Here is a 24,412-nt window from a genome sequence, read left to right as displayed (position 1 = left end):
CCTGGCGGCAATCCCCCAGGCGGCCACATTATTAACACTCGACTAAATATGCATTTCTTGGTTGGACACTGTCGACAGACGCGCCAGAAGCGTTAACAAGGTCTGCCCCAAGTAAGGGGAAAGAGTAAGGGATTTCGAATGAGCAAAAGTCAACCAATGAAATATTAGAAAAAAAATCTTTGAGTTTTCAATGCTTTGGCGGGTTTTTTTTTTTGATTACGGATAGGAAAAAAGTTTTTATAAAATCTTTGGTGTGAATAGGAATTCTTGTAGAATATTGAGTATTGAATATTTATAATATAAATAAATCAGAAATTTATGAATATTAATATTCTTGGCAAGTGCCTAAAACTAGCATAAGATTTCTATTCTGGCTTATGGCTTTAACTGGTATAAAATACTGTTAAGAATTCTTCCGAAAAGAAAGCCACATTTCACTTTAGAATCCTCAACTATTATTGACTACAACACCATGCAAAAAAAGGCATCCCTTTTTATCTGGAATGAAAATAAGTTTTTCAGATAGAATTGGGCATCCAATTATTTATAGTTTTTTTTTTGGGTTAGATTGAGTATGCCATACCTAGTTTTAAAGATCTTTCCCATTCTAAAAAGCTAATAAATGCCGCTATCAATCGGATCTCAAAATTTTGTAGCTTAAGCTTACCGTCTGTGAAAAGCTTGCAAATAAAGTGAAGAAAATTTTGTTGAATAACGGATAGGAATGGGATGATGGCATCCAATAAAATAATTTCTTCTGGGATAATGGGACATGCATAAAGTTGTAATCACGAATTCTCTTTACAAAATATTTTTGAATGAGATTACCATTGTAGATTATTTAAGGACTTGTTGATTTTGATACTATCAGGCAGGTTCCGTTTTTCATTTACTTTTGCGGATTACGTTTTCAGCCAAAACGTTTCGTTTTCGTTTTAAGGTTCTCCAGTTTTCACATATTTTTGTTGTTTGCACCAAAACGAAAATTGTTGTTGCCCTGGTAAATTTTTTCCGAGGCAAATTTGAGGTTGGGTTCAAATAAAATTATTTATAAAGAAAGAAAAAGTTAATTTAATATAGATGTCAAGTTTATGTTAATGCATCAATAAGTCATCTATTTTTTTTCTTTTGCAATTAAGGTTCGTTTTGTTGTATGAAAAGCCGTTTACTTTTCATTTCGTCAACGAAAATGTTTTCGTTTTGAAAACGAATAAATCTTGCGGAATGTGAAAACGGGAGCCCCATATTAGATCGGAAAACTTTTGTGAATGTGAAAAACGGAGCCTGGCTGTTTATAATATTATAGCTCTAAACCAGTGAAAGATTCAAAGGAATAGGTTAACGAAAGTTGATTGCGGAAGTTGATTGCCAAGTGTTAGAATAATATTAACAGCTAATATATTACTTGAAATAATAATGAAAATTATGATCGGAAACATGCTTCAAGCACACACAACAACATGCAACATTCGAGTCAACAAACATCAACACCGAAGAATTGCAGATTTTGAATGCAGATCTGATTTCTGAAAGATCTCTTCAAAAATCAGACTAGAATATTTGTTGCGGACGGATTCCCAACGTGTAACGCTAAAATCGTTACCCACCACCCGCCCAACCGGCGCGTGAGGCGACAGCCGCATGACGTGCAGCACGTAGAACGCGATTACGGCAAAGGTCCGGACCCTGGCCTCCATTACTGATCTTTCGCGCACGCGTACAAGTTCAGACACCATGCTTCGGATAATTTTGATTGGAAATGGATGGGGGTTCACACACAGATAGACATCCCCGGATAGAGCGGATAAGGCCAATGTGTGACACTCGTTGGGGGATAAAAGTAAAAGGTTAATTGCGAACGAATTCATTAAGTTGTCTTCCGTTTTGTGGACCTACCTAATTGTTCGGGTTCGGAACCTATTATGTTCTTTTAATTGTATAACATCTTACATACTAAATATACTGAAACGCCCGTTTGGGGGCGCCTACTTAGATGCATTTTCATTTCCCTAAATATTGATGCTTTAAGTAAGGTTATATAGATTTCGAATACATTAAATATCGTCATACATAGTGGCCCTACAATTGGTTACATATCGTTTGATTATGACTCTATATTTTCGGGTTGTGACAGTGTACCCTCTTGGAATTTGTATCAGTCGATTTATATAGCGTTTGGATACCATTATTGTATCCTTGCGTGCGAGGTGATTGGTACCTCATATTCATCTCTTGGTGCTTACACATCGTGTTCTACTTACAGTAGGTTCGACTTTATCGAACTGACTGGCGATCAAATAAATACGGTTCTTTATAGGCTTGATAGCCGTTTCCTTTTTGGTATGACTGTGTTCTGAGATGTTTTCTGAAAAGGTAGAAGAATGTGGATCGAGATGAAAGCGAAATTAGATGCGAATCTATCGTTTTTATAGTATTTAGATATGTATGTATATGGTTTTATACGAGCTTGACATACATAAGTGTTCTCTAAGGAACTTTTGAACTCTTAGTTGATGGATTAAATAATGAATAATTCTTAGCATGAGTACTGGGCCTGCCCTGTTTCCCAACTGCTCTCATTGCTCCTATTGGTCCGATACTCGCGAGCCCGAGAATCCAAGAACAAAATACACGGCGTTGTATGAACGCTTCTCGCGTCCAAGAGTGCAGAAACAAAATACTCTTCGTGTGGGACGTAGCTGTGCGTGACACAGACTTGAAACCGAGGATTAAAAAAAATTCAAAAAATACACGAAGTGCGCGATCGCGATTCGGGACCGAAAATTCAACTACAAAAATACACACAATGTATGAACACACAGGGTATGATAGCCGCTCGAGTGACGCTGACAAGCATTTTTGTATTATTATTGTTGTTCTTGAACTGCTTACCGGAAAGGAACATTTCAGTGAATCTACTTAATAGATATAGATATAAATTTCGCTTATGTACTGCGATCTATGTAAACGTGTGCTGCAAATCGTTCCGATCAACAAGTAAATCTATTAAATTGATGGTCAATTTCAAGTTATATTTAATTAATTGGAGAAGCTCTATTAATACTTTAATTACTTTAAATTTTTAAACAATCATAACCAATAGATGAGTTCATCACTTTTCACTTGGTATCCGTCTTAATATGATATGCAAAACACTTCCTACTACACATCACTCCCCAAACTTCACTTTAAGGGTCTATTGAGTACTCACCAAGGTAAGCGCAAGGCTCAAACTCTACTCAAAATGTTGGGCGAGCCAATTGCCGACGGTGGGCAGAGATGTGGGTACGCAATAGCTTCTCAATTTGTGATTGCTTTGGGGGCTGGTTGCTTCTCTGCGATATGGCGAAAGATTTCAAGAGTGGAGTTTGGTCGTTGAAACTCAACTGAGCTCGTGCACATGGCCTAACTGACTTTTATAGAAAATGCCATCAGATGGCATGCGCCGGAATTCATTCAAAATGCTATGTACATATGTAAAGCATGGGGCAAGGGGATCTCCACCAGACCTACTTCTCGTTCCACTGTGCCACTGTACCCTGTCCTTCTGCTTATTGTATTGTTGTATATGCAGTTTACCAAACAAAAATCCCAACACACTCACACCATCCGGCAGCAGCGACGGCGCCTCGAACTATGCAACAGCCAACCAGGCAGCACTCTGTTGCAGCAGCAGTGGCGCAGCAGCAGCATTTGCAGGCAGATGAAAGGGAGATTGTGTACACCATTTCCAGTGCAATAACCCACCGCCTCCTTTCTCCCTTTCCATTTCCTTCTTCTCCCATCCCGCATTAATTGCACGTGTCCTTTTCTGGTGCTGCCGTTGCTGCTCCTTCTGCTGCAGTTGTTGGTATTATTGCTGTTGTTGTTGGGTTTTTATGTTGTTTTGCTTGTATTTTATTTTATTGCCTTCTCTCGCTCTCTTGCAGTTGCTCTATATCACCATCTCTCTCTCTAGTGCCCACTCTCTCTTTCTTCCACATACACTCTCTCTCTCTCTCTCTCTGTTGGTCGTGGTGGAACTTCGTGGCTTTTGCAGGGCAAGGTATATTAAATAGAAGTTAGTGGGTATTTGGATAGTGCAGCTCTTCTTCTCAACATCTTTGCATCTTTGCAAAAAGGTCATATGTGTCCCATTTTTCTGATAAAAAATCAAACAATTATAGTAGTTTAGTCACTCATAAAACTCTTAAATATAGGCCACTCTCTCCCCCTGTCTTACCTTTCATCGAACATACCCTGGATTCAACTTCGTGGCTTTCGGCGGGCTTTCGTGACGATGGCCTTCTTGGTCCTTGTACCGTTAGTCGCGCTCGGTCTTTCCAGCTCGCTCGTTCGTCGTTCGCTTTGCCGGGCGATGCATGGGGGTGGTGGTGCAGGGTCTCGGTCTCGGTCTCCGACCACCCACCCCCTCCTCGGCTGCATCGTATTTAGTTACATTTTGCTGTTGCTGTTGTTGTTGTTGCTGCTGTATTTTGCATTGTTTTGTGCTGTGTTTTGTTTTGCTGCAGCTCTCGGGCCGTGACTTCGGGTTATGTACTCCGTTTTATGATGATCGGCTCTCGGCCCGTCTCTCGTTCGCTGTTGTATATGACGTTGTGTGAGTGTGCAATAGCAGTAGCAGCAGCAGCTATGCGATATGCGATTGTGTGAGTTTATGTAGCTGTTGTTCTGTTGTATGGTTATGTACCGCTACGACTATGACTGCTGTTGCATCCCTATTGCTATTGCTGTTTTGCTCTCTAAGCCCTCTCCCTCTCCCGCTCCCGCTCTAACTGCAGCAGCAATGGGGGCGGTCCAGGGCAGGGCCGGGAACTGGAAACTAGCGCCGTCGGTTAAAGGCACTTTCTGCCGCCGCAGTCGAGCCTCTGTTGTGCAGTGTTGTGTTGTGTACTGCACTGTTGTTGTCACCGCTACGGTCATCAGCAGCAGCATAGGCATAGCATAGAGCGCGGTCGAATCGTTGAAGAATTTCCTTATACGTATAGTAGTGGGTGTGAAATTCTAAAATTTGAGACTATTTATACAACAACAAAAATTATTACCGAAACATTTTTCAAAAACATTAACAAATTATACGCGTGAATTTAATTAATTTAAAAAACTTTCCAAATATTAATTGTAATTGCTATTGTAAACGGTTTGATAAAAAAACTTAAATAATCATCACAAAAATATTAAACATTTAGAGAGCTAATAATCTAATTATTTAAACTCTATCAAAAACGTGTTAAATCTTCATCTCGGAATATCATCTAAAAGACTTTAAAACTACTATACTACGACTATAACGCACGACTTTATTAATTCAAATATTTAATTAAACAATTATAAAAAATCAACGACAATTTCAAGCAAAATCTAAATAAATTGTACGCACTACTAGCCAATAGCCTATTTAAACGCTAAATATTTGACATCCTCAAAGGCAAATCAAAAACCCCCCGAAAGAGTCAATCACAACAAACCATCCACACAAAAACGTTTCCGCTTCCGTTCTGTCAACCGCAGCAAAAATATGTCATAGCCTACCACGAGGGGAGAGATGTGAATTTCCACAGCTACGACACGCACAAACACGCACGCTGACACACAGTTCGGGCCCCATTCATAAACAATTAAGTGACACTTTGAGTGGAGTGGAGTTGAGTGGTAGGAAGCGGCCATTTAACGCCAAACAAAATTATTGTGATTGAGTTAACTTTAGCCGGACTCTGGTCAGCAATCGAATTGTTTGAGACTGAGTTAATATACGATTCTTGGTGTGGCTTAGTAATTGGCAACGAAGTTGTTTAGTAAGACAAGTGATACAATAGAGAGATTAATCCATATCGTTAGACTGAATTGCCGGATAAATTACTAAACATTAAGCAAAGGTAAGCATTAAGAAAAGACAACTATTTTACTAGTTCAACCTTTGCAAAATTACTGGAGAGTAATCCTTTTACGAGCATGTTTTCTCTTTAACAAATGCTTCTCCGAGCATTATGGTACAACAAATGTGGTGTCGATAGCCCTAGTAACAGTAACTAGTGCTAGTTTATTAAGTTCATATTTTATATTAGTCTCCAATTGATTAATAATAAAAAATAATAACTTTTATCAACTTTATGGTACCTTCCGATACCCAAGAATTATTTCCTCTTTCCATCTTAAAATCCATACCACTTCCACTCATACAGCAGACAAACGTCTTCCACTGTTCCTGTCACTTTTCACAGCTCCTTTCTAATTAACGTAAACAATTTCCCAAACTCAAAAAATAATAATCATAAAAAGTATCTTTTGGAAATCGGATTAGGCGAGAGACGCCAGAGCTGGGGCGCATCTGGCAATTGAAAAGTTTGAAAATGTTCGTTTTTCTTATTCTTAATTAAATCCAGAATACTGGCATAAACTTTTATTATTCAACGCTCTCCGGACTCCGGCCTCCTGCCCTTCGCCCCCTCCCTGGGCATTTGTCAATGTGGCAAAAGTGAAAAATGTTTCATTATCGAGCATTATGAAAGCTTTTCACGATACCCCAGAATGACAGGCCGAGCAGCAGAGCAGCAGAGCTCCTGTCCCGTTTCCCATTTGCCATTTCCTCTGGCAACTTCTGGAGTGTCAAATCATAAATATGCATCTAGCGTTTATCTAACGTCTTTATGAGGCACTCTACCCCCGACATTGTCTCAGAGTCTGAGGAGTTGTCTAAGGAGCAGAGTGGGGAAGGGCCCACAGCCCGAAGTAGACTTAAAAGTAATTTTACGTCTGACTAAACATTAATGTGCTCAATATTTTATTGTTTGTTTGTTTGTTGCTTCTGCTGTTTCATGGAGTCCGTCCCCTGGCACACGAAAAATCCCAAAGAGACAGAGAGTTGATTATGCGGGCCTTCGGTCTTTTCCAAACTTTTCCACAATCTGAAATTTTTAAACGGTTTTCTTTTCTGCGCGTGGTTAAAGATACAATAAATTGCTGGGATCAAGAGATAACTTTTGGAGATGGGAACTAAATTTTGGGGAATCGAAGATTACCATTTTCAATTGTTTTGGAGGTGTTTAAGATGCGATGTTATTTTACAAATTAAAACGATTTTGTCGGTCTCTTTGAATGACCAATCAATCTTCAATCCGTACTGCTTTTTCTTGACTAATTTTTCTGAAAGCTCAAATAGGCAATTTTTAGGGCGGCTCTTCGTCTCTTACATACAAGAAGTATTGCTTAAAATGCCACCGAGTTATTGAAATAAAAATGGAGTAGTCTTGCGACTTGTCAAACATCTATTCTCTGCCATCACAAATATTCACCAGAGTGACTTCTGTAGATACCTTCGACAAGGACTTCCTCGTCACTGTTCAGAATTCAACAGAAAAAGATGGACTGCTTTTAGGAATAAATTCCTTTTAAGCTAATTTTGTTTCGGAAATCATGACTATTCTGTATGCCCGGGAATTGCAGACTCGAGTTTAGCTGAGGGTTTTCTATTGGTTCAAAAAGCATGCCCACCGCTTCTTAGACAAGGAAAGCACATACTCGTAGATCTCGTAGAAATAAAAAGATTCCTAAAAGACTTTAGACCCTCCTATGTTAGATCGTTCTGTAAGCAACTACGATGAAGCTCTGTCCCACAAAACTTCCACCGCAACAATCAACCAAAAGCTAACTGAAATTTGACCAAAAACCTTGCCCTTCACTTGGCCATTTGGGCATTTAGCTTGTCTTGCACTTTAGTTTGGACACCTTTTTTGGACACTTGTGAGAGGTACGGGGATCGATGCCCCGCATCTCCAATAGGATTTCCTTATTTTACTCGCATTTTTTTGTTGCGGGAGACGAATACGCAAACGTCGGCAGTTTTGTCTTTTGCATTCCGGGGCGGCTTATGTCGAGGAAGAAGTTGCCACTAATGAATATTCAAAGGTTGCCTTTGTAGCTGCCAGTGAGCATTATTCCGATTCAAACACAGGACATCCCTTAGAAGCTGCCCCCATGTCGACAATCAAGACGCGTAATTTGATTTGCGCCCTTAACGATGGAGTTGGGGAGTGCGGAGGAGGAGGCAGGATGGTGGTAGAGAGAACACATTGTCGCACATAAATCAGCACAATATGCCAATGTTTGTGTTTATGCCTGCATTCGCTGTTCGCAGGCAACTTTGCCAGCAATTAACCAGACAGCCACAACAGCAGCCACGGGAGCAGTCAGGACCAGGAAACACGGTCCCAGGACAACAGTCAGGACGCCCCAGGGCGACTACATCCTCCATACACTGCTGGAATCGGAGTTGTAAATGATACATGATGTGCTATTTATGAGCAAAAGGCTTTTGTTTTAATTTTTTGCCCCTGTTTTGTTATCCGTTTTCGGCAGGACAAAGTTTTTTGTCCTCCCTCCCGTGACAACCTGAAGTCTAAGCTAGTTAAGCTGTCGCTGTCGTTGCGAGAATTTATGTATTTATTTCTAGATTTTTAATTGTTTTAAGTGTTTTGTTTTGCAAAGTTGCTGTTTGCATGTTTTGCAAAAAAGTTAGTGGAAAAATACACTACTGGAGATGCGGGGCATCGATCCCCGTACCTCTCACATGCTAAGCGAGCGCTCTACCATCTGAGCTACATCCCCATCTTGTGATTGTCCACCAAAGGCACCAATGTATTGCCTTTCTTGGTTGGACAATTAACAATACCTCTCTTTACCTTCAATTGGTATGCAAGTGGTGCGACAAAAGTGACCTGGATACCGTTTCACAGTACAGGCCTGTTCCGAACTGGTTTGCGGATTAGCTTCGGTTGGGCTGGGTTGGGGTGTGGCATTCGAAAGACATGACCATGCCTCAATTGAAAACAGTGGCACAGACCAAGAGGAGGTTAAATGGATTTTTAAGAAACTATAATAGAAACATGTTCTATATATTTGAAACGTCTTGAAACTCTTTGATAATTTCAAAGATATAAATTAGAAAGAAAGATACCACTTAACTATGTTTCCGAAAAGCTGAAGATGGATATTTCGAACCTTTTACCACTCTCCGGAAATATTTCTTCGTATTTAAAGACTCTTTTCGTAACGTTCTCGCAACAGAAGGATTTCTGGAAAACACTTCAGGAAACAAATTTAGTGGCATAACAATAACAAATTACATTTCAACAAATCAACCAGAATTTTGTTATTTTTGTATACACAAAATGGGTGCTAAAATCGGAACTAAAAAAAAAAATCTTTAAAAATTAAAACCGCAACAGCATCGTTTCACACCATTTAATAGACGTCCTCCATACAAATATATCAAAATATTCTTTAAGTAAACGAAAAACAAATATTCATAAGGAAGCCAAACACGAATTCCTCTTGGAACAGGAGAAGCAGGAAGAATAAAAATCAGAATTTTTGCAAGCGTCTTGAGGGATTCGAGTAAAAATTAATATGCATAACGCATAGCGGAAAGGAAAGGAAAAAATAAACTTTTGTACAATTTATGCAGTGATGAGTGAAAAAGGATGCCACTCGGTTCTGTTGGGGGCAACAGCAAGAACAACAATAACACGTTCACGTTCCTGTGACCGTTATCGGAACCGGAAACGGGTCCACACAGAACGAAAGGAAAAAGTCCACAAAAGTCACGGTGGCATGTGTGACAAGTCCTTTCTAATGAGCAGGAAGAAGGCGAGCATAAGAGGGCAGAGCACCTATTGCTCAAATCAAGCCCAAAAGCCCCCTTCAACTAATAAACTTCTTCCAGTCCAAAGTCAATTAAAAAAGGAACAGAAAATGCTACGTGACGCCTTAAGATAGACACAGGACATACACAAAAAATGAGAGAGGATGCACCAGAACTGGAGAGTGGGAAATACTTCCAGAAGGCAGCAACTAAAAAGTCGCAGACTCTCTTGAAATTAAAATTACAAGACGCTTGAATAACTTTGACTGTGTCGCGTCCCAGCCCCATTTCCATTCCCGCTGTCAGGTGAATGCTGAGAAAGTTTTTGAGGTAACATTTCTTTTACGATTCGCCAGAGAGTGGAACCAGCAACGGGGAGACGTGCCACTTGCAATGTTTTTGTCATTAATTTTGTATATCATTGAGTTTTACGAGCCTCATAAATATGAAAACGTTTAACTCTTTGTCGCAGAAGGAACACAGTCCGGGAACGAGGAATCCAAATCCTCCAGCGACTCCCCTGGCTACGTTTTATATGAGACAAACTAATTGTCTTGTACTTGTAATGTGTTTTTAAGCACAGCCACGCTTCCCACAAGTTTTCGCAATGTTCCTCTGATAAACAACAGCATGAACACTGTGGTGGTCGGGGGTAAGGAGCAGGAGCGGGATCTGGTATTGTAACAATTAGTGGGTTGGTTGAAGGGTTCGTTCGTTCCCTCGTGCAACAGCTTGAGGTAATTTTCAACTTTTACTCCTTGTCTTGGCGTTGACAAGAAGCGTGTTGTTTTGTTTGGTTTTAATTAAAGCCCAAAACAAATCAAGTCAAATATAGGAGAGATTGCGATGTTTACACCCTCAGAGAGAAGCTCTGGCAATGGAGAAGTATTTGTTTCAATTGAGGAAGAAGTTTTTTAAGAAGTTGAGAATTCAATAATAATTTATGAACGAAGATGAACTTTATTGGATCAGCCAAAGTTATCAAAGTATCACCAAGTTATTGCAATATCTTAGGCAGTTATATAAAGATATATGTCCGATCTTAAGATAATTCTGCGTGTATTTTGGTCATTGGCAGTGAACTGGCTTTAACTTGTGGTTTATTTTAAGTTGCCTGTTGAGCTGAAAGTTAATTGAAAAAACGGCCAATTTTCGAACCTAATCAATTTGGTAGTGTTTATATGGTAGATGTATCTATTGTTTATTTTTTGTTTTGGTTGTGCTGTGCTGCTACCGCCGGACCTTAGTTCCTTCCTTCTTGCTTTCGCTCCTCCTTCTGGGTCAAGATCACCAGCAAACGGCGGAACATGTAAAATATATCAAAGAACAGTATCAGGGCATGCTGTACGACATCGCTGTTCCCATAGCGGCACTTCTCTACTATGTTTTGGGTGTCGAAGACTACAAAACCGGCCATCACGAATACTCCCACATAGAGTTGAGTCACTTGAACCACGTACGACTTGAATATCATGTTGAAGAGGCTCAGAAGGACCATGGTGCTGATAACGCTCAATAACATTCCGCCCAGATACAAATACTTGCCCTGCTCGGCCAGGAGTGCGGCCAGCGAGAGTGATAGAAAAATGACCAAAATGCCAGTGAGGGCTGTGACGATAATGGCCGGATTGATGCTGATTATGTAGCTCAACAGCGGTCCCAATGTCTGGCCCGAGCAAAATCCAACGGCATAGAGCATGCTCAAGCGTGTGCGATAGTTCTTGCCATCATCCATGTAGAGATGCAGACCCAATGCCAGAACCAGCGTGGCCAGGGCAGCCAGTACACCGAGATCTAGAACTTCGTGCATCTGGCAGAGGGCTCCCACAGTGGACGCGGCTGCGGTGCTTCCCAAGACCATGTACACCTTCGCCAGGTGCTGGCGCACATGTGGCTCATAGCGATCGTTGAGGCCTTTCATAAAGCTCTGAAAGCGTCCGTTAATTTTCTGTGCTGTAGCTTGAGCCATTTTTTCTCAATTTTGTTGAATTGCTGAATATTTTTCAAGTTTTTAAAATTTGTTAAACGGAGAAGGGAATCTGTTATGTTCACAAACAAACTGCTTTATGACTTGTTAAATTGTTGTATACGCCTACTTGTTTTTAATTTTTCTGTATTTTACAAAGAGTTACTTGTTTACGGAAAAAAACTACGAGTTTTTTCTCAGTTTATGTGTCTCAGTCTCCGTTGCTTGGCTGTCCGTTATTCTCGTCATTTTCCTATTCTAATGTTGACTCTTTCAGAGATGATCTTAAGAGCGAGATGATGAAAGCAAACATAGAACAAGGTCTGAAAAGGAAATGTCTGGCCTGTCCGTTGAATAGAATAGAATATTTTGCAAAGAAAGAAGTCACCAATCACCAAGGAACTCGTTATTTGCTGGAATCTGTGCAGGAAAAAAGTTACCATGAATGAAAACTTTAAGAGAAAACTGACGCAAACATTAACTCTAGCCTGACATAATTATATACTATGTAGGCCTAAATTGTACCTATATAAGTGGTTGAAAGTGCAATAGAACTCTTAAAAGCAACATCGGGGTCACCAATTGATAGCCAAATGACTCTCATCAATTAAAGAATGAAAGTTTACCTTTTTTCATAGTTTCATGGTTTTTCCTATCTAGTTAAGGAACATTTTGATATTTATGACACCATTTTAGACCGATTTTGGAATAAATGGATAAACAATTAGATGAGTTATAATTGGATAATAAAATTATAGCCTTGGGCTATTGTGATAAATATTCGTAGATTGAGGATTGACATGCAATTCTCATGTCATATTGAGACTTTCATTAATTCCATGAATAGGTTTCTTCAAATTGCAAAAAAAAAACTGGTAAACTTCCTCTTTCAACTTTCTTGAAGACTATCGCTACATAAATTCTTTCTGCCTCAGAAGATTTTAACTTTCTTGCTGTTAAATTTTTAATTAGTTCAAGTTACAAATGACATTAACGAAAAAGAAGGCAATGGCAAAGATTTGTGGTCGTATATTTTAGCATTTCTTAACGAGATTTTTTCCAAAGCAGAAAAACAAAACCCAGAAAGGAGAAATTCCCAGCGCCAAAGGAATTCGCACCTTTGCATACACAAATAGTCCTCCCCCTCCAAAGATGGGGATAATTGTTAGATAGGGGAGCCAGGTTGGATGTTGTGTGGGTTGGGTCCAGGGGTCAGGGGTTCGGTGGTTCGGTGGTTATAAATTTTAAATCTGTTGAATTAATGCAGAGGCCAAGCCTGCTTTCTTTTTGCTCCCATTCATTCTTACGTGCCAGAAAAGTTGAGAGAGAACTTCCCGCGCACGTTGCCTGATTACATTAATTATTCCTTTATTGTTTGTAAAAGTTTTCGCTCTTTGTCGGTTCTGATTCAGTGTGCCCTGCGCGGCTGTGTTTGTTGTAATGCATCTAATTGCAATTAATTACAGAGAAGAATAGTTAGTTCTTACTAATAATGTCTGTTTCTTTTCATTTCCTTTGCAGTGACTCCTTCTTCAATCCTCGGGTAAGTAGAATTGCAACCATTGAGTCGCATCTGGGTTCTAATTGCATGCTTATTTTGTAGTTTTCGAATAGCAATAATCCGTATCAGCGAAATCGTCCACCAAACTATCGCTGGCAGCGCAACGATTATTCAGATAGATCATATTACGGACAAGAGAGGTACTCCAGATATGAACGCAGAACAAGTGAAGACCGGCACAATTGGGGCTACAACCCTACCAGAAATAATGGGGGCGATCAAATTAGACAGTTCAATCGAAATCCCGAATCAAAAGAACTGAAAGAAACTGAAATCGATTGTGAATCGAAAAGAGCTTCTAAAGCGGGTTTGCAACCTCTGGAAACGCAAAAAAAATCCAAAGAAAATCCAGAAAATAAAGAAAGTCCATTTAGAGGCCAGTCAAATCCAAAAGGAGGGGTTTCTAGATCAAACAAGTGCGATATCCCCGCCCGAAGTAAGAAGAACAATCAAAATCACAAATCACAAGAACTGAAACGAACAGAAGTTGATTGTAAATCAAAAGGAGCTTCTAAAGCTGATACTTGCCTTCTGAAAACACCAAGCAATTTGAAAGAACAGCCAGAAAATAAAGAGAGGCCATTTAGTGGCCAGTCAAATAAAGAAAAAGCAGCATTGGGAGGGGATTCTAGTCAAATCAAAGTCCCCAAACCCATTGCTACCAGGTGCAGCAAGGAATTAAGCTTCTCAGGAACCTTCCGCGACCACGATCAAACTCCAACTAAAGCCAATGAGAAACCCAGTGAGAATCCCCCGCCAGCAGCAGAGTCTGAGTCTAGTCAAACATATCCCAAGATCAAAGTACGTCCTTTAACAGAGCTGCTGAACCACGAGATCCAAGCTGCAACCGAGAAGAACCGCCTAGGACGCACTGCCCCACCCGAAAGACCGCCGAATCCTTTGTCCTACAGACCTGCCCCCAAAATTCGCCGACTTACTGTGGCTGGCAGTGGTGCCCTCGATCCACCGGATAGTCCTACCTCAATCAAAAGTCACCTCGCGACCCTAGACAAGGAGAGCCTCAAGTATATAATCAACAACAGTGACACCATATACGAGGAGCACCTCAAGTTCCAGGCCCGAAAACGACGAATGGACGAAATTGGTCGCCAGCTCAAGAAATTTGATCTTGAAAAGCCGAAGGAAAGCCGGGTCACGTTACCGATTGAAGACGAGATCGTTGATGACATCGACTTACCAAAAGCACTGCTCCAAGAGATCGAAAAGTGCCTTAGCATAAGCACTTCAGAGGCTGACGGAAGCAAGTCAAGTCCACAAAAGGAGAAAGTGGCATTAGAGAAACGAGAAATCCAAACGGAACCTAGCATTAAGAGAGGGGAGTGCAGTAAAAATAGTCCAGAGTCCAAACAGGAACAAGAACAAAACTCTAGCATTAAGAGCGGGCAGTGCAGTAAAATTCCAGAAAAAGAAAAGAACTCTAGTCCCACAGAAAAGGAGACCCCAACAGAGACAATGGCTGGTGCCAATAATCTGATGAGACGGCTCAAAGCCGCCGACGAGGTGAAGACAATGACCGCAGTGCGTCAATATAATGGCCGTCTCAATGGCAGCTTACCGCCCCGCGGTCCTTTGCTACCATTCCCAAAACAAGACAAAAAGTTGAGCAGTGGCGAGAGGCAAGAACGCAAAGTAGGCATATCCTCGCCCAAGAAAGCCAAACCAAAAGATAAAACTAAAGAGAGCACTCCAAAGGATACCGCTCCAGCCCCCCCAGAAGCCACACTTTCGATCAAAAAGGAGATCACAGACTGCGAAATAATTCAGCCGACGGGTAATGCAACAATAGTTGTCAGCTCTTCCTCTGATGAAGATGAGGCTGAAGCTGAAACTGTGGATAAGCCTCACAACAAGACACAACCGCAGCGGCAGGCAACCGCAGTGGCAAAACCCAACGATGAAGAAGCTAGTGATCACTCGACCACTTCTCAATGCAGCACCGAGTCCTCTAAGCGGCGCTACAGGCAGAGGCTAAAGCTTGATGCGGCCTATGTGGTAGACAGTTTCGAGAAGCTGATTCTGCCGCATCTCAAGGAATCGCTAGCAGAGAGATACAAAAGCCTGAATAGCGACAGTATACACACTCGTCTGCACTTCATATCCTGCGTTGTGACATCCAGCGACCACAATTCCCAAAGCATCAGCAAAATGGAAATAGCCAAAATGCAAAATAATCTCAAGCTGCGAAACAATCGGCAGGGCATTGAGTTCCTGCTGCGGCAGATGGTGCATGTGGTTAATCAGCAGAAGCAGCAGGCGGCGGCAAAGCGTTCAAAGGAACAGGAGGCGAAAAAGCTGAGCAATAGGATTAGCACGGTGACGAGTGCCGCCTCAGAGAGTGCTGAATCTGCAAAAGAGCCGCCGCCACATCAAAGATCCCTGGGGGAAACTGCAGTGGCACCACCCTCTAGTCAGAGTCCTCGTCAGAGTTCTCCCTCGCCGTCTTCTCGTCAGAGTCCACCAGCATTGCCTTCTCGTCAGAGTCCACCAGCATTGCCTTCTCGTCAGAGTCCACCAGCATTGCCTTCTCGTCAGAGTCCACCAGCATTGCCTCCTCGTCAGAGTCCACCAGCATTGTCTTCGCTTCAGAGTCCACCAGGACTTCCCTTTCTTCAGAGCCCACCAGCCTTGCCCCCGCGTCCAATTATCCCACCATTTTCTGTTTATCCGTCTGGATTTCTGGATTCCACATTGGCTCGAGTCTCCCCAGGCGTCTATTCCCTGTCCGAATCCACTGATCTTCTGGAACTTTCGAATGACATGGTGGCCCATTATCTTGTCGAAATCGATCTTCGTCTCTTGGAGAATCAGAATAGACGTAGCCTTCTCGAGGAAATGATCATGAAATTCCAAAAGGAGAAATCCGACTTGGAAATTCACAGCCTGGAGCTGCAAAACCGCAAGTTTCTGCTGCTCAATTTAGCGATCTGCAGGAACCATGGACCAGCAACAGCATCATCTTTGATACTCTCCACGCTTGCTACCCCGGTAACAGCAGCGGCCACAAACTCGCGGCCTCCGATTGCAGAGAGCCAGGCAGAAGTTTTGGGGGAGTCTTGTAATAAAAGCGAGGCTTCTTCGAACCAAACACAAGCCAGACGCAAGGGTCGCGTTCGTCGGGCTGTGGTGGTCAAGTACTTGCCCAAGCGTAGGGCAAGATTCAATCGTCGGACAGCCAAGAGGAATGATAATTCAGACGAGTTGGTGGCTCAGCTCCAGCTGGAGATTGCAGCCAAGGAGCAGACTGAAAAATCCGAGGAGATCTCACCGAAAATGCCCATGCCGTTAATGGAGCCCGATGCGGTGATCAAAGAGGAACCCATGGATTTTTGCAATGCAATGGAGTCGCAGTCGCCGCCTCCCATCATCGCCGAAAATGGTGCTAGCCCCAACAAACGATCGGCGGATCCCATTCCAGCGGCCGCCTCCAGGCCCAAGCAGTCGCGTAAGAGCAAAACAATTACCAGTACAGTATCAGAGTCTAATCCTACCCAGCAGCCGCTAGCCATTATACCACCGCTACCACCACCACCGCCGCCGCCGCCCGAGCCGAACTACAACATGCCATACCAGCTGCCACGGAGTATCCTCAAGGCCCCACCGCCACTACCCACGCAACTGAGACAGCATACGGTAGAGTCCAACGGGGACATGGGCTCGGATCTGGGCTTCATACGGAAGGGCCGCCTTCACTCGGTCGTCAGTCCGATCACCCAAATACGCATTTATAAGAACCACATACTAGCCGCCGCCGAGGATGGGGATATCTACATCTTCAACCTTCACAATCACAAGCTCGAGCGTCAGATCCCGAAGCACGGCGAGGCCATCACAAACATGCATCTGTGCGAGAAGGAGTCATTTCTATACACCACATCATTGGACGGCTTCCTCAAGAAATCCTCATTGGAGGTAAGCCCCCACATATAAGAAAAATATTATAAATTGTAAATGTTCTTATTCTTTTGCAGAATCTTGAGAGTGTCCAGCAAACAGTGTACGTCAAGGAGCCATTGCAATCTATTGATATTGCCTGGGATGCCGCATTTATTGGCAGTCGCTGGGGCCACATCTTTGTCTATAATGTGGTGGTAAGTTCAAGCAGAGCCTATTAAATAATAAATCCCAAGATTTATTCATCGATAACCGGCACAAGGGTTAGTGAAAAGTGCAAAAGGGAAAGCCAGAGAATGCGAAAACAAAATGCACGCAGTGTGCGTGACGAGTCTCGCTGATAAGGGTTGTTTTTTTCAAAAAGCGTGCACACCGCTTTTGATAAAGTAATATATGTACTTTGTTACTAACATTACAATTAATAGAATTCTTTGTAGAATGGAATAGATTTTTAACGGTTTTCCGCGTAATATAATTTGTTTGATTTTATAGAGCTAGCTTCACTAATTCATTGAAACAGCCCTGCCCTGCATGTGCCAGGTCAATCAATCTTCTCTCAATATATTCTCCATTTAATTAATGTTGCGTTCATTAAATATTTATCTGTCTAACAAACACTTGAAAAATTTCAATTAAAATATTGAACAGCGGCAGGCAAATCCTGCCAAAAAAAGGACGACCAGCATCTCCACACCTTGCCCAAACAACGACCAAACAGCAGCAACAACAAAAGTTAACGAATTGGCAATGAGCCTCTGCTCAGAACCAAAAGCGAACGAGCGAATGTCTAGACAATGGAAATCAAATCGAATTTGTTTTTTTTCTCGCATTGGCTCACGCGAATTCAACAAATTGGATAGTATGGAGTGAAAAGCGTAGAAAGGGAGTTGAGATACTTCATTAGAATATTTCACGATGAGGGTAGAGAGAGCTATAAGTCTTAATTCTGGCAGAAATTCGATTTATGGCTGCGACGTGCTGATAACTCATGCCCGTAGCCAGAAATTATGCTACGATTTTTTCTTCCATTTTAAGCACAACTGTACTTTTTGATATCTGCTCGTAGGAGAAGAAGGCAACTGTACTTATAACTACGGAGGAGAAAAGTGTACTTCAGCTATGGTGTAGGTGTAAGCAAAGGTACTTGTAACTAAAGAGGATTTGGAGGAGGAAAACGGTACTTGTAACTATAGCGTAGAAGGAGGCAACTGTACTTATAACATTGGTGCAGCAAGAGAAGGCAACTGTACTTACAACATAACAAGTGGAGGGAGAAGGGGCCTACTGTAATTGTAAATAAGAATGAGACGAAGGAGGGCAACTGTACTCAAGCTTAGGGGGAGATGGTAAGCCATCTGTACATTCTAGGTGCAGTACAGTTGGTCGTTAGTTATTTGGTAAATATCCGAGGATGCCACGCCCAACACACAGTACCGTATTTAGGCACATACTAGAGGGCGTTACTGGGATTGCAGTTTTTGGCCTGCCTCCTGCTGCTATTGCTTGATATTTAGCTTTCACTTGTGTTTTGTGTTTTATTGTGTCAGTTTTTGCTGCACGTTGTTTGGCCGAGACGACGACAACTGTACACTGGTCCTGTTCGTAGCACATAGCTCCGGAGCGGAGCTTCGTTGGCTATGTACCAGTCCGGGCTGGCTGGGGGTTAGTGTTGCAACAAACAACAGCAAAGTGCAGCCGCATGCAGTAGCAGTGGCAGGAGCAGCAACTGTTTCTCTCACTCACTCTCGGTTATGCTACCACTATTGCTCTCTCTGTCTCTCTGTCTCTTCGTCTTTCTCTTCTGCTCTCTCCTCGCTCTATTGTTGTTTATTTAAGTTTTATGTGTGCCTGTTTAGTTAACGGGATATATTTGGCCAGCACGGCTCTCACACTCTCCCAAAATGCAGCTAGCTCTCTCTCCTGCTCTCTGGCTCTCCTTCTGGCACACGAAGTCCCTTTGCCTGTTCTTCGGGTCCCCCATCTCCAATGCGCATGCCTTGCTCTGCGCTGCGCTGCAGTTTACCGTTGGGTTGCACATAGTACAGACAGTCGCCTCCTCATGCTTTTCCCATTCGTTAGTTTTTGGCAGCAGCAAATAAAATGTTTATATGCTATTTACTCAAAACAATTTTAAATAAAATACAAGAAAACCGAAAATAGAGACTCCCCCGACTGTTCCGCTCGCTCTCTCTCTCTCTATCTCTTTGTAGGAGCTTTCTCTCTCGCTCTCTCGGTCTCGACTAGCTCTCTCGCTCTCTCTAGCTCTCTCGGTACAGTCGTCGTAACTGCAGCCTTCCAAGGCGTTGCAATGGGAATTGTCTTCGTGCCTGTTGCTGTCTGTGTGTGGATGTGGATGTTGTTGTTGTGGCGTGGGCTTTTCTTGCCGGTTTGGTTGGTTCCCCTGTTTTGTTGTGTTGTGTTTTCTGGAAAATGACGCCTTGTCTATGGGTTGCTATATGTGTAGCTGTGTGTGTATGTGCCTGCCGCTCTCTCATTGGCTGTTCTGCGCCAAGTCGGGCTGGTTGGTCGGTTGTTTGTGCCGTTATGTGCAGGCGACTGATAACTCTTTTTATTCGTTTTGAAGTGCCAGTGTGAGTGTTTTGGTATTTTCTATTGTTGTTCGTTGTGTGGCAAACTGCAATGCATGCATGTTCATACACACATACGTATAGTTGGGTGGGTGTGGCATGGACCCGGGCTGCATGTGGCTTGCAACCACTAAATAAACAACATACTGCTGCCACTCCCACTGCAAGCATTTTATTGGTATTTTTTTTGCTTAAGCTTCAAGACATAACGGTACATAAAAGTGCACTATCTCTCTCGCTCTTCGTCTTTGTCTTCTCCCCATTTCTCGTTCTCCGTTATTTTAGAGAGGTTTGAGGCAGCCATTTATCAATGTTTGAGACACCGCCTGTTGTTTGGCTAACGGTTTCCATTGCAGTTTCCGTCGACTTGAAATTTGTCCCATTTCATAGAAATTTCTCCAGTAGTCTTGGGTTCTGTTAAATATATTATTACATGCTAAAATGTAATGAGAGTCGAAATTCTGAAGGGGATGCCTTAGAACAGAAATTCCCTGCCCTGCAATGGTGCACAAAATGTTTAGAAACATAAAATGTCATGACAGAAAATTTGCCTGAAAATATGTATTGACAAATTTCTGAGGAAGCAAACCAAAACGAGGATGAAAGCCCGCTATCCTGTTGCCTATCCTCCTTAAATAATTTTCTCTAGCTCAGTGGCATAGGATAAATTATGTGTGGCTATATCGTTGGCCGGAACCTCATCCTTGGGCTTGATGTTTAGTGCGGCATAATCGTAGTTCCCCTGAGCATCCAAAGTCCAGTGGCGGCGTTCGACCAACTCCAGAAGCTCCTTTCCGCCTGCACGAAGGCCCAGACGCTGTGCCGCCTGCTTGGGGGTCATCTTCAGGTAGGACTTCTCGATGCAGGAGGCAATCTCCTCGCGGGCCGTGAGCACCAGCATGTCCATGAAGTTGCCATAGATCTCCGAAGGCAAGGACTTCTTGGCCTCCAGTATTTTGTTGTAGCGTCCCTCCATGAAGTAGTTCTCGAGGGCCAGCACGGGCATGATGAAGCGATCCTGGAGCAGCAGGGCCGACGGCAGTCGCTCGAGTGCGATGTGGAAGTCGGCAATGCGATTTGTGGCCAGCATATAGAGCAGGCTCAGACCAATCATCTTGTGCATCTCCTGTGAGGGTTCCAGGAACTTGTCGTAGTCGTAGTAGTACATTTTCAGCTGGGCCATGTACCGCTCAAAGGCTGCGTAGTCCTTGACGGTGATGCTGTGCTCCACTGCGATCTCCAGCACATCGCGGGACCTCACCAGTTGATCCTTCTGCTGGGGGTTGGACTTTGACATCTCATGGGGCATCAAGAATCCTCCAAGAATCTCCAGCTTGAAAATGCCCAAAAGTTGACCACAGCGCAGAAGATTCGGGGCTCGTTTGCTCCATTCGGCCTTTATATCTTTGTATAGATTGGACATGATGCTTCCTTCTGTATAAAGTAGTTTGGTTTAAATTGAAATTTGAAAATATGAAATAAGAAACCTGACGTTTAGGGAACGAGTAATTTTTTGAAGAATCAAATTTTGTTGAACTTGACTGAACAAAGTCGGAAAAGGGACTGGAAAGAGTCTTGAATGTATTTAGCAGACCTACTTTGGTAGTTTTGCTGGCATGGTAGTTCAATAGTTTTTATACCCTGTACTCAAAGGTTGACAGGAGAATATCGAATTTATGTTTATGTGTGAAACAGCCAGAAGGAACATACATATATTTATATTGCCGAGTTGATAGATCCATGTCCGTCTGGAAGGACCAGGTTAAGAGAGAGATAGAGTTATGCGGTGTAGAAAGGTTGAAATATGGTAGGATCATATGATTACATTTATATGTATGTCGCGGCACGTATGCCTTCGCCTATTTGAAGATATTTACAAACAAAATTTACAGAAAGAAAAATGTATAGAAAGAAGTCTCAATATTAATGATTTAGTGGTTAAAATTTTCGATGCTATTGATGATATTGGTGCGTCATTTGGGAGCAACCGGAGCAATGGGAGTACTACATCATTCCTTGGCATCAAAGATATTTCCCTTTTCCTCTTAATGGGTAATCAGAATAGTATTCTAAGACCACTCCCAACACAAATACCATCAATAACAGAAAATAAATACATTTTTTAACTGAAGTCAAACAAAACCATACCGTTTATAGTAATTCCCAGTCCAATCTAGAATAATTAAAATATTTGTGTACCATTTAGATAAGAAGCATTATCTAATCTTCGAATAGTGTGGTACTCATACGTACACTGTATATTTATAACCAGTCTATAATTAGTTTATATGTTGTATTTATTTATAAACGACATAAAATGCTCGCTGGGGGCTGGCTTCTGTTACCGGTTTCTTTATGTTTTTGGATCGTATGCGCGTTTCTCATGACGATGCACTTTGGATAGCAATGAGCCGTAGTATCAAAATGTTGGCCCACAACCAAAGCACGCACTTTTTACGGCCAATATATTGGGCTTATACACAACGGGGATGTAGCTCAGATGGTAGAGCGCTCGCTTAGCATGTGAGAGGTACGGGGATCGATGCCCCGCATCTCCAAAAGGACTACATATTTTTGTTAAATTTGTTTCTTTTAGTAATCTAAAAAAATGTTTTCTTTTGATTGCAGACCAACAAAATGATAGAATCCCCTTTGCTCTCCACGGGCCAGTCCATTATAGCAGTCAAGGCCACCAAGGAAGGCCACAGGAAGATCATCATACTGGGCTGCAAGGGAAACTTTGTGAATTTCCACGATGCGGCCACAGGTCTGTTGCTACGTCGCCTGGGCGTACCCGACGGACTGAACGTCTACAGTTTGCTGCTCAATGACGGACATGTCTACTGCGGCACGCAGAAGAACGAGATCTACAAGTTTGAGTTTGCTGTAAGAATAATCCTCTCCACTGATTGGTTCTTTCAAAATCCAAACTGAATGATTCTTTTGTAACTTTTAGAGTGGAAACCTGGTCACTAAGTTAAGCTGTGGTAATGGGGCCGTGTCCATGGTCAGCTTCAGGGACAGATATTTGCTGATTGGCTGCTATGATGGATTCATTTATGTCTTGGATAAGCATAAGGGCTCCCAGGTGGGCCGGTTCGAGGGTGCTGGACGCTTGGTACTGGCCCTGGCCATAGCGGGCGACAGTGTAAGTCTTGAAGCTTTCAATTTCTCATTGGCATTGTATTTAACATCACTTTCTGCATTTAAAGATCGTAACATCATCGAAGGACAACTCGTTGGAGGTGCTAGAAATCCCCCCGGAAATGCTAAATGGTGGACAAAAATGCAATTAGATTAAAGATAATATATAGATCAGATTTAATTTAACAATTTAACACACACATCCTCACGCGCACTTTTCGTATATAACTTTACAATCATACTGATTTTTCCATCAGCGAATAGATGAAAATTTTTTTTTTTTTTTGTATTTTTTTGTACAATTGGGCATAATTGTGTTTAAATATGATTTTCCTTGAAGAACATTTCTTCCGTCATGAATAATAGTAATAGAATAAAAGAAAAAGCGCCATTAAAAAGTAAAAAGAAAATGATAATATGTAGTGTATAAATGGTCCTTCCTTCGCCCATCCTTAAGGAATCTGTGGCGTGCGCACGGGCCGCACATTCGTCTGCATTTTGTGCATACTTAGGTTGAGCCTGTGCGTATGATCCCGCAGATAGGCAATGAGATCCGCTTGCTTCTCCAGCAGTTCGGCTGTGTCGCCGCCGGGCTGCATCAGTCCCAAAGAGCCGCCGACTTGATCAGTGCCTCGCAGGACATCTGGGGCCAGATTGGCCTTATTAAATTTTCTCACCTTGTCTGTAAGGCAAAGAGATTCAGAATTGAAAATAATCTCTCCTGGAAGAAAATATCACTAAACTAACCAATATAGCAGCCATGGAAGACGGCCAACACCACATTCTCGGCAACACTGAACGCAGTCACATAGCTGATGGGCGACAGCCAGCCGGCGGCACAGTGCTCCCAGAAGCTCACTCCATAATAATGATGGATCATGGCCTGGACAGCAAGCAGCATTGAGTTCCAGAGAGACACCACTTGCAGGGGAATGCCCTTCTGCATGCTTGTCTCCCGATGGAAATCATGGTAGCCGCTCATCCGTAGCTTTTGATGTTGAATTTTCACAAAGTGGTCGAAGAGCTGCAAAAGTGGAAAATTGACATTGAGGCAGGTCGAAGCCAGACGCTTGAATGAATCGCAAGTCCTTACATATGTAATGACCCAGAAGGTTGCACGCAAGTAGAGCATTATAAAGTAGGCGTCGCATCGTCGTTCCGCTGGCCAAAGGGCCGCCAGTCCAATGCCCACACACGAAATCACCGACGAGATAAGCAAGTGTATGCTGTAAAGTAGATTCGCATTGGTGTGCGTTAATTGCATTGCACTCATCCATATCTCATCAAATTTCAACCCTTTCGCTGGGGAGAAGTGATTCATTGTCGCCGGCGACAGGCCCCATGCCCCACTCCCATTCATCCTCACCTAAATGCGGGCACGGTTTTCAGCTTGAAGTTTCGATTGTCGTTCGAAAAGAGAACGGGATCCAACAGTTGGTCCGTGTCGTGGATGTGTGGGGGTATAACGCCCGCCGGGACGGCGGCGCCTGTTGATTCGTTATCCATTTTGGGGGTCTTCTTTCCTTAAATGCGCAGCGAAATTATGCGTAATTTTCAAAATGTTTTTATTTTGTTTGTTGTCGGTCAGTGTGAACACGTAT

At 42.5% G+C, this 24,412-nt stretch overlaps 4 protein-coding genes and 2 non-coding genes across 12 annotated transcripts in view; 2 read left to right on the top strand and 4 right to left on the bottom strand.

Moving 5' to 3' along the window:
* The window catches only part of LOC108155085, a 27,953-nt gene extending 4,743 nt beyond the window's left edge, over positions 1-23,210 (top strand). For 4 of the 5 annotated variants that reach the window (XM_017285704.2, XM_033388575.1, XM_033388574.1 and 1 more), the window contains 6 exons: positions 13,128-13,149; positions 13,210-17,097; positions 17,157-17,276; positions 22,296-22,553; positions 22,624-22,815; positions 22,880-23,210. In XM_017285704.2, the coding sequence (XP_017141193.1) occupies positions 13,128-13,149; positions 13,210-17,097; positions 17,157-17,276; positions 22,296-22,553; positions 22,624-22,815; positions 22,880-22,963 (4,564 nt within the window). In that variant the 3' untranslated portion in view covers positions 22,964-23,210. Of the gene's footprint in view, positions 1-13,127; positions 13,150-13,209; positions 17,098-17,156; positions 17,277-22,295; positions 22,554-22,623; positions 22,816-22,879 lie in introns of those variants that run through there. The other variant, XM_017285705.2, reaches the window with a different exon arrangement.
* Positions 8,532-8,604, bottom strand: Trnaa-agc. Its single transcript has one exon. It is a non-coding gene; the product is annotated as a tRNA-Ala (tRNA).
* On the bottom strand, positions 10,581-11,720 carry LOC108155090 (bax inhibitor 1-like). Its single transcript, XM_017285712.2, has one exon. It carries the CDS (start codon positions 11,607-11,609, stop codon positions 10,884-10,886), a length of 726 nt encoding a protein of 241 aa, XP_017141201.1. The 5' UTR covers positions 11,610-11,720; the 3' UTR covers positions 10,581-10,883.
* On the bottom strand, positions 20,115-21,262 carry LOC108155088 (26S proteasome non-ATPase regulatory subunit 8-like). 3 transcript variants are annotated; one of them, XM_033388579.1, is made up of 2 exons: positions 21,160-21,262; positions 20,115-21,101 (listed from the first exon to the last, which is right to left on the bottom strand). In XM_033388579.1, exon 2 carries the CDS (start codon positions 21,088-21,090, stop codon positions 20,299-20,301), a length of 792 nt encoding a protein of 263 aa, XP_033244470.1. In that variant the 5' UTR covers positions 21,091-21,101; positions 21,160-21,262; the 3' UTR covers positions 20,115-20,298. The 3 variants fall into 3 exon arrangements, with proteins under 3 accessions (XP_033244470.1, XP_033244469.1, XP_033244471.1); XM_033388578.1 differs by having other exon boundaries at positions 21,155-21,261; XM_033388580.1 differs by having other exon boundaries at positions 20,115-21,098; positions 21,155-21,225.
* Positions 22,153-22,225, top strand: Trnaa-agc. The gene has a single exon. It is a non-coding gene; the product is annotated as a tRNA-Ala (tRNA).
* On the bottom strand, positions 22,965-24,412 carry LOC108155089 (transmembrane protein 192). Its single transcript, XM_017285711.2, has 4 exons — positions 24,178-24,412; positions 23,905-24,037; positions 23,559-23,835; positions 22,965-23,493 (listed from the first exon to the last, which is right to left on the bottom strand). The coding sequence occupies exons 1-4, from the start codon at positions 24,315-24,317 to the stop codon at positions 23,264-23,266; spliced, it is 780 nt and encodes a 259-aa protein (XP_017141200.1). The 5' UTR covers positions 24,318-24,412; the 3' UTR covers positions 22,965-23,263.

Source organism: Drosophila miranda, chromosome 2 (genome assembly GCF_003369915.1).
Source record: "Drosophila miranda strain MSH22 chromosome 2, D.miranda_PacBio2.1, whole genome shotgun sequence".
Lineage (NCBI taxonomy): Eukaryota > Metazoa > Arthropoda > Insecta > Diptera > Drosophilidae > Drosophila > Drosophila miranda.
The sequence above is the reverse complement of the archived record's forward strand: the minus strand, read 5'-3'. Positions and strand labels throughout refer to the sequence as shown.

What these genes read in the sequence shown, in the direction of transcription:
- LOC108155090 (XM_017285712.2), bottom strand. Translation starts at nt 11,609, where the DNA reads ATGGCTCAAGCTACAGCACAGAAAATTAACGGACGCTTTCAGAGCTTT.
- LOC108155088 (XM_033388579.1), bottom strand. Translation starts at nt 21,090, where the DNA reads ATGTCCAATCTATACAAAGATATAAAGGCCGAATGGAGCAAACGAGCC.
- LOC108155089 (XM_017285711.2), bottom strand. Translation starts at nt 24,317, where the DNA reads ATGGATAACGAATCAACAGGCGCCGCCGTCCCGGCGGGCGTTATACCC. An exon ending in AAAACCGTGCCCGCATTTAG is followed by an intron (nt 24,038 to 24,177) that starts GTGAGGATGAAT and finishes TCTACTTTACAG; the next exon opens with CATACACTTGCTTATCTCGT. An exon ending in CCTTCTGGGTCATTACATAT is followed by an intron (nt 23,836 to 23,904) that starts GTAAGGACTTGC and finishes CCACTTTTGCAG; the next exon opens with CTCTTCGACCACTTTGTGAA.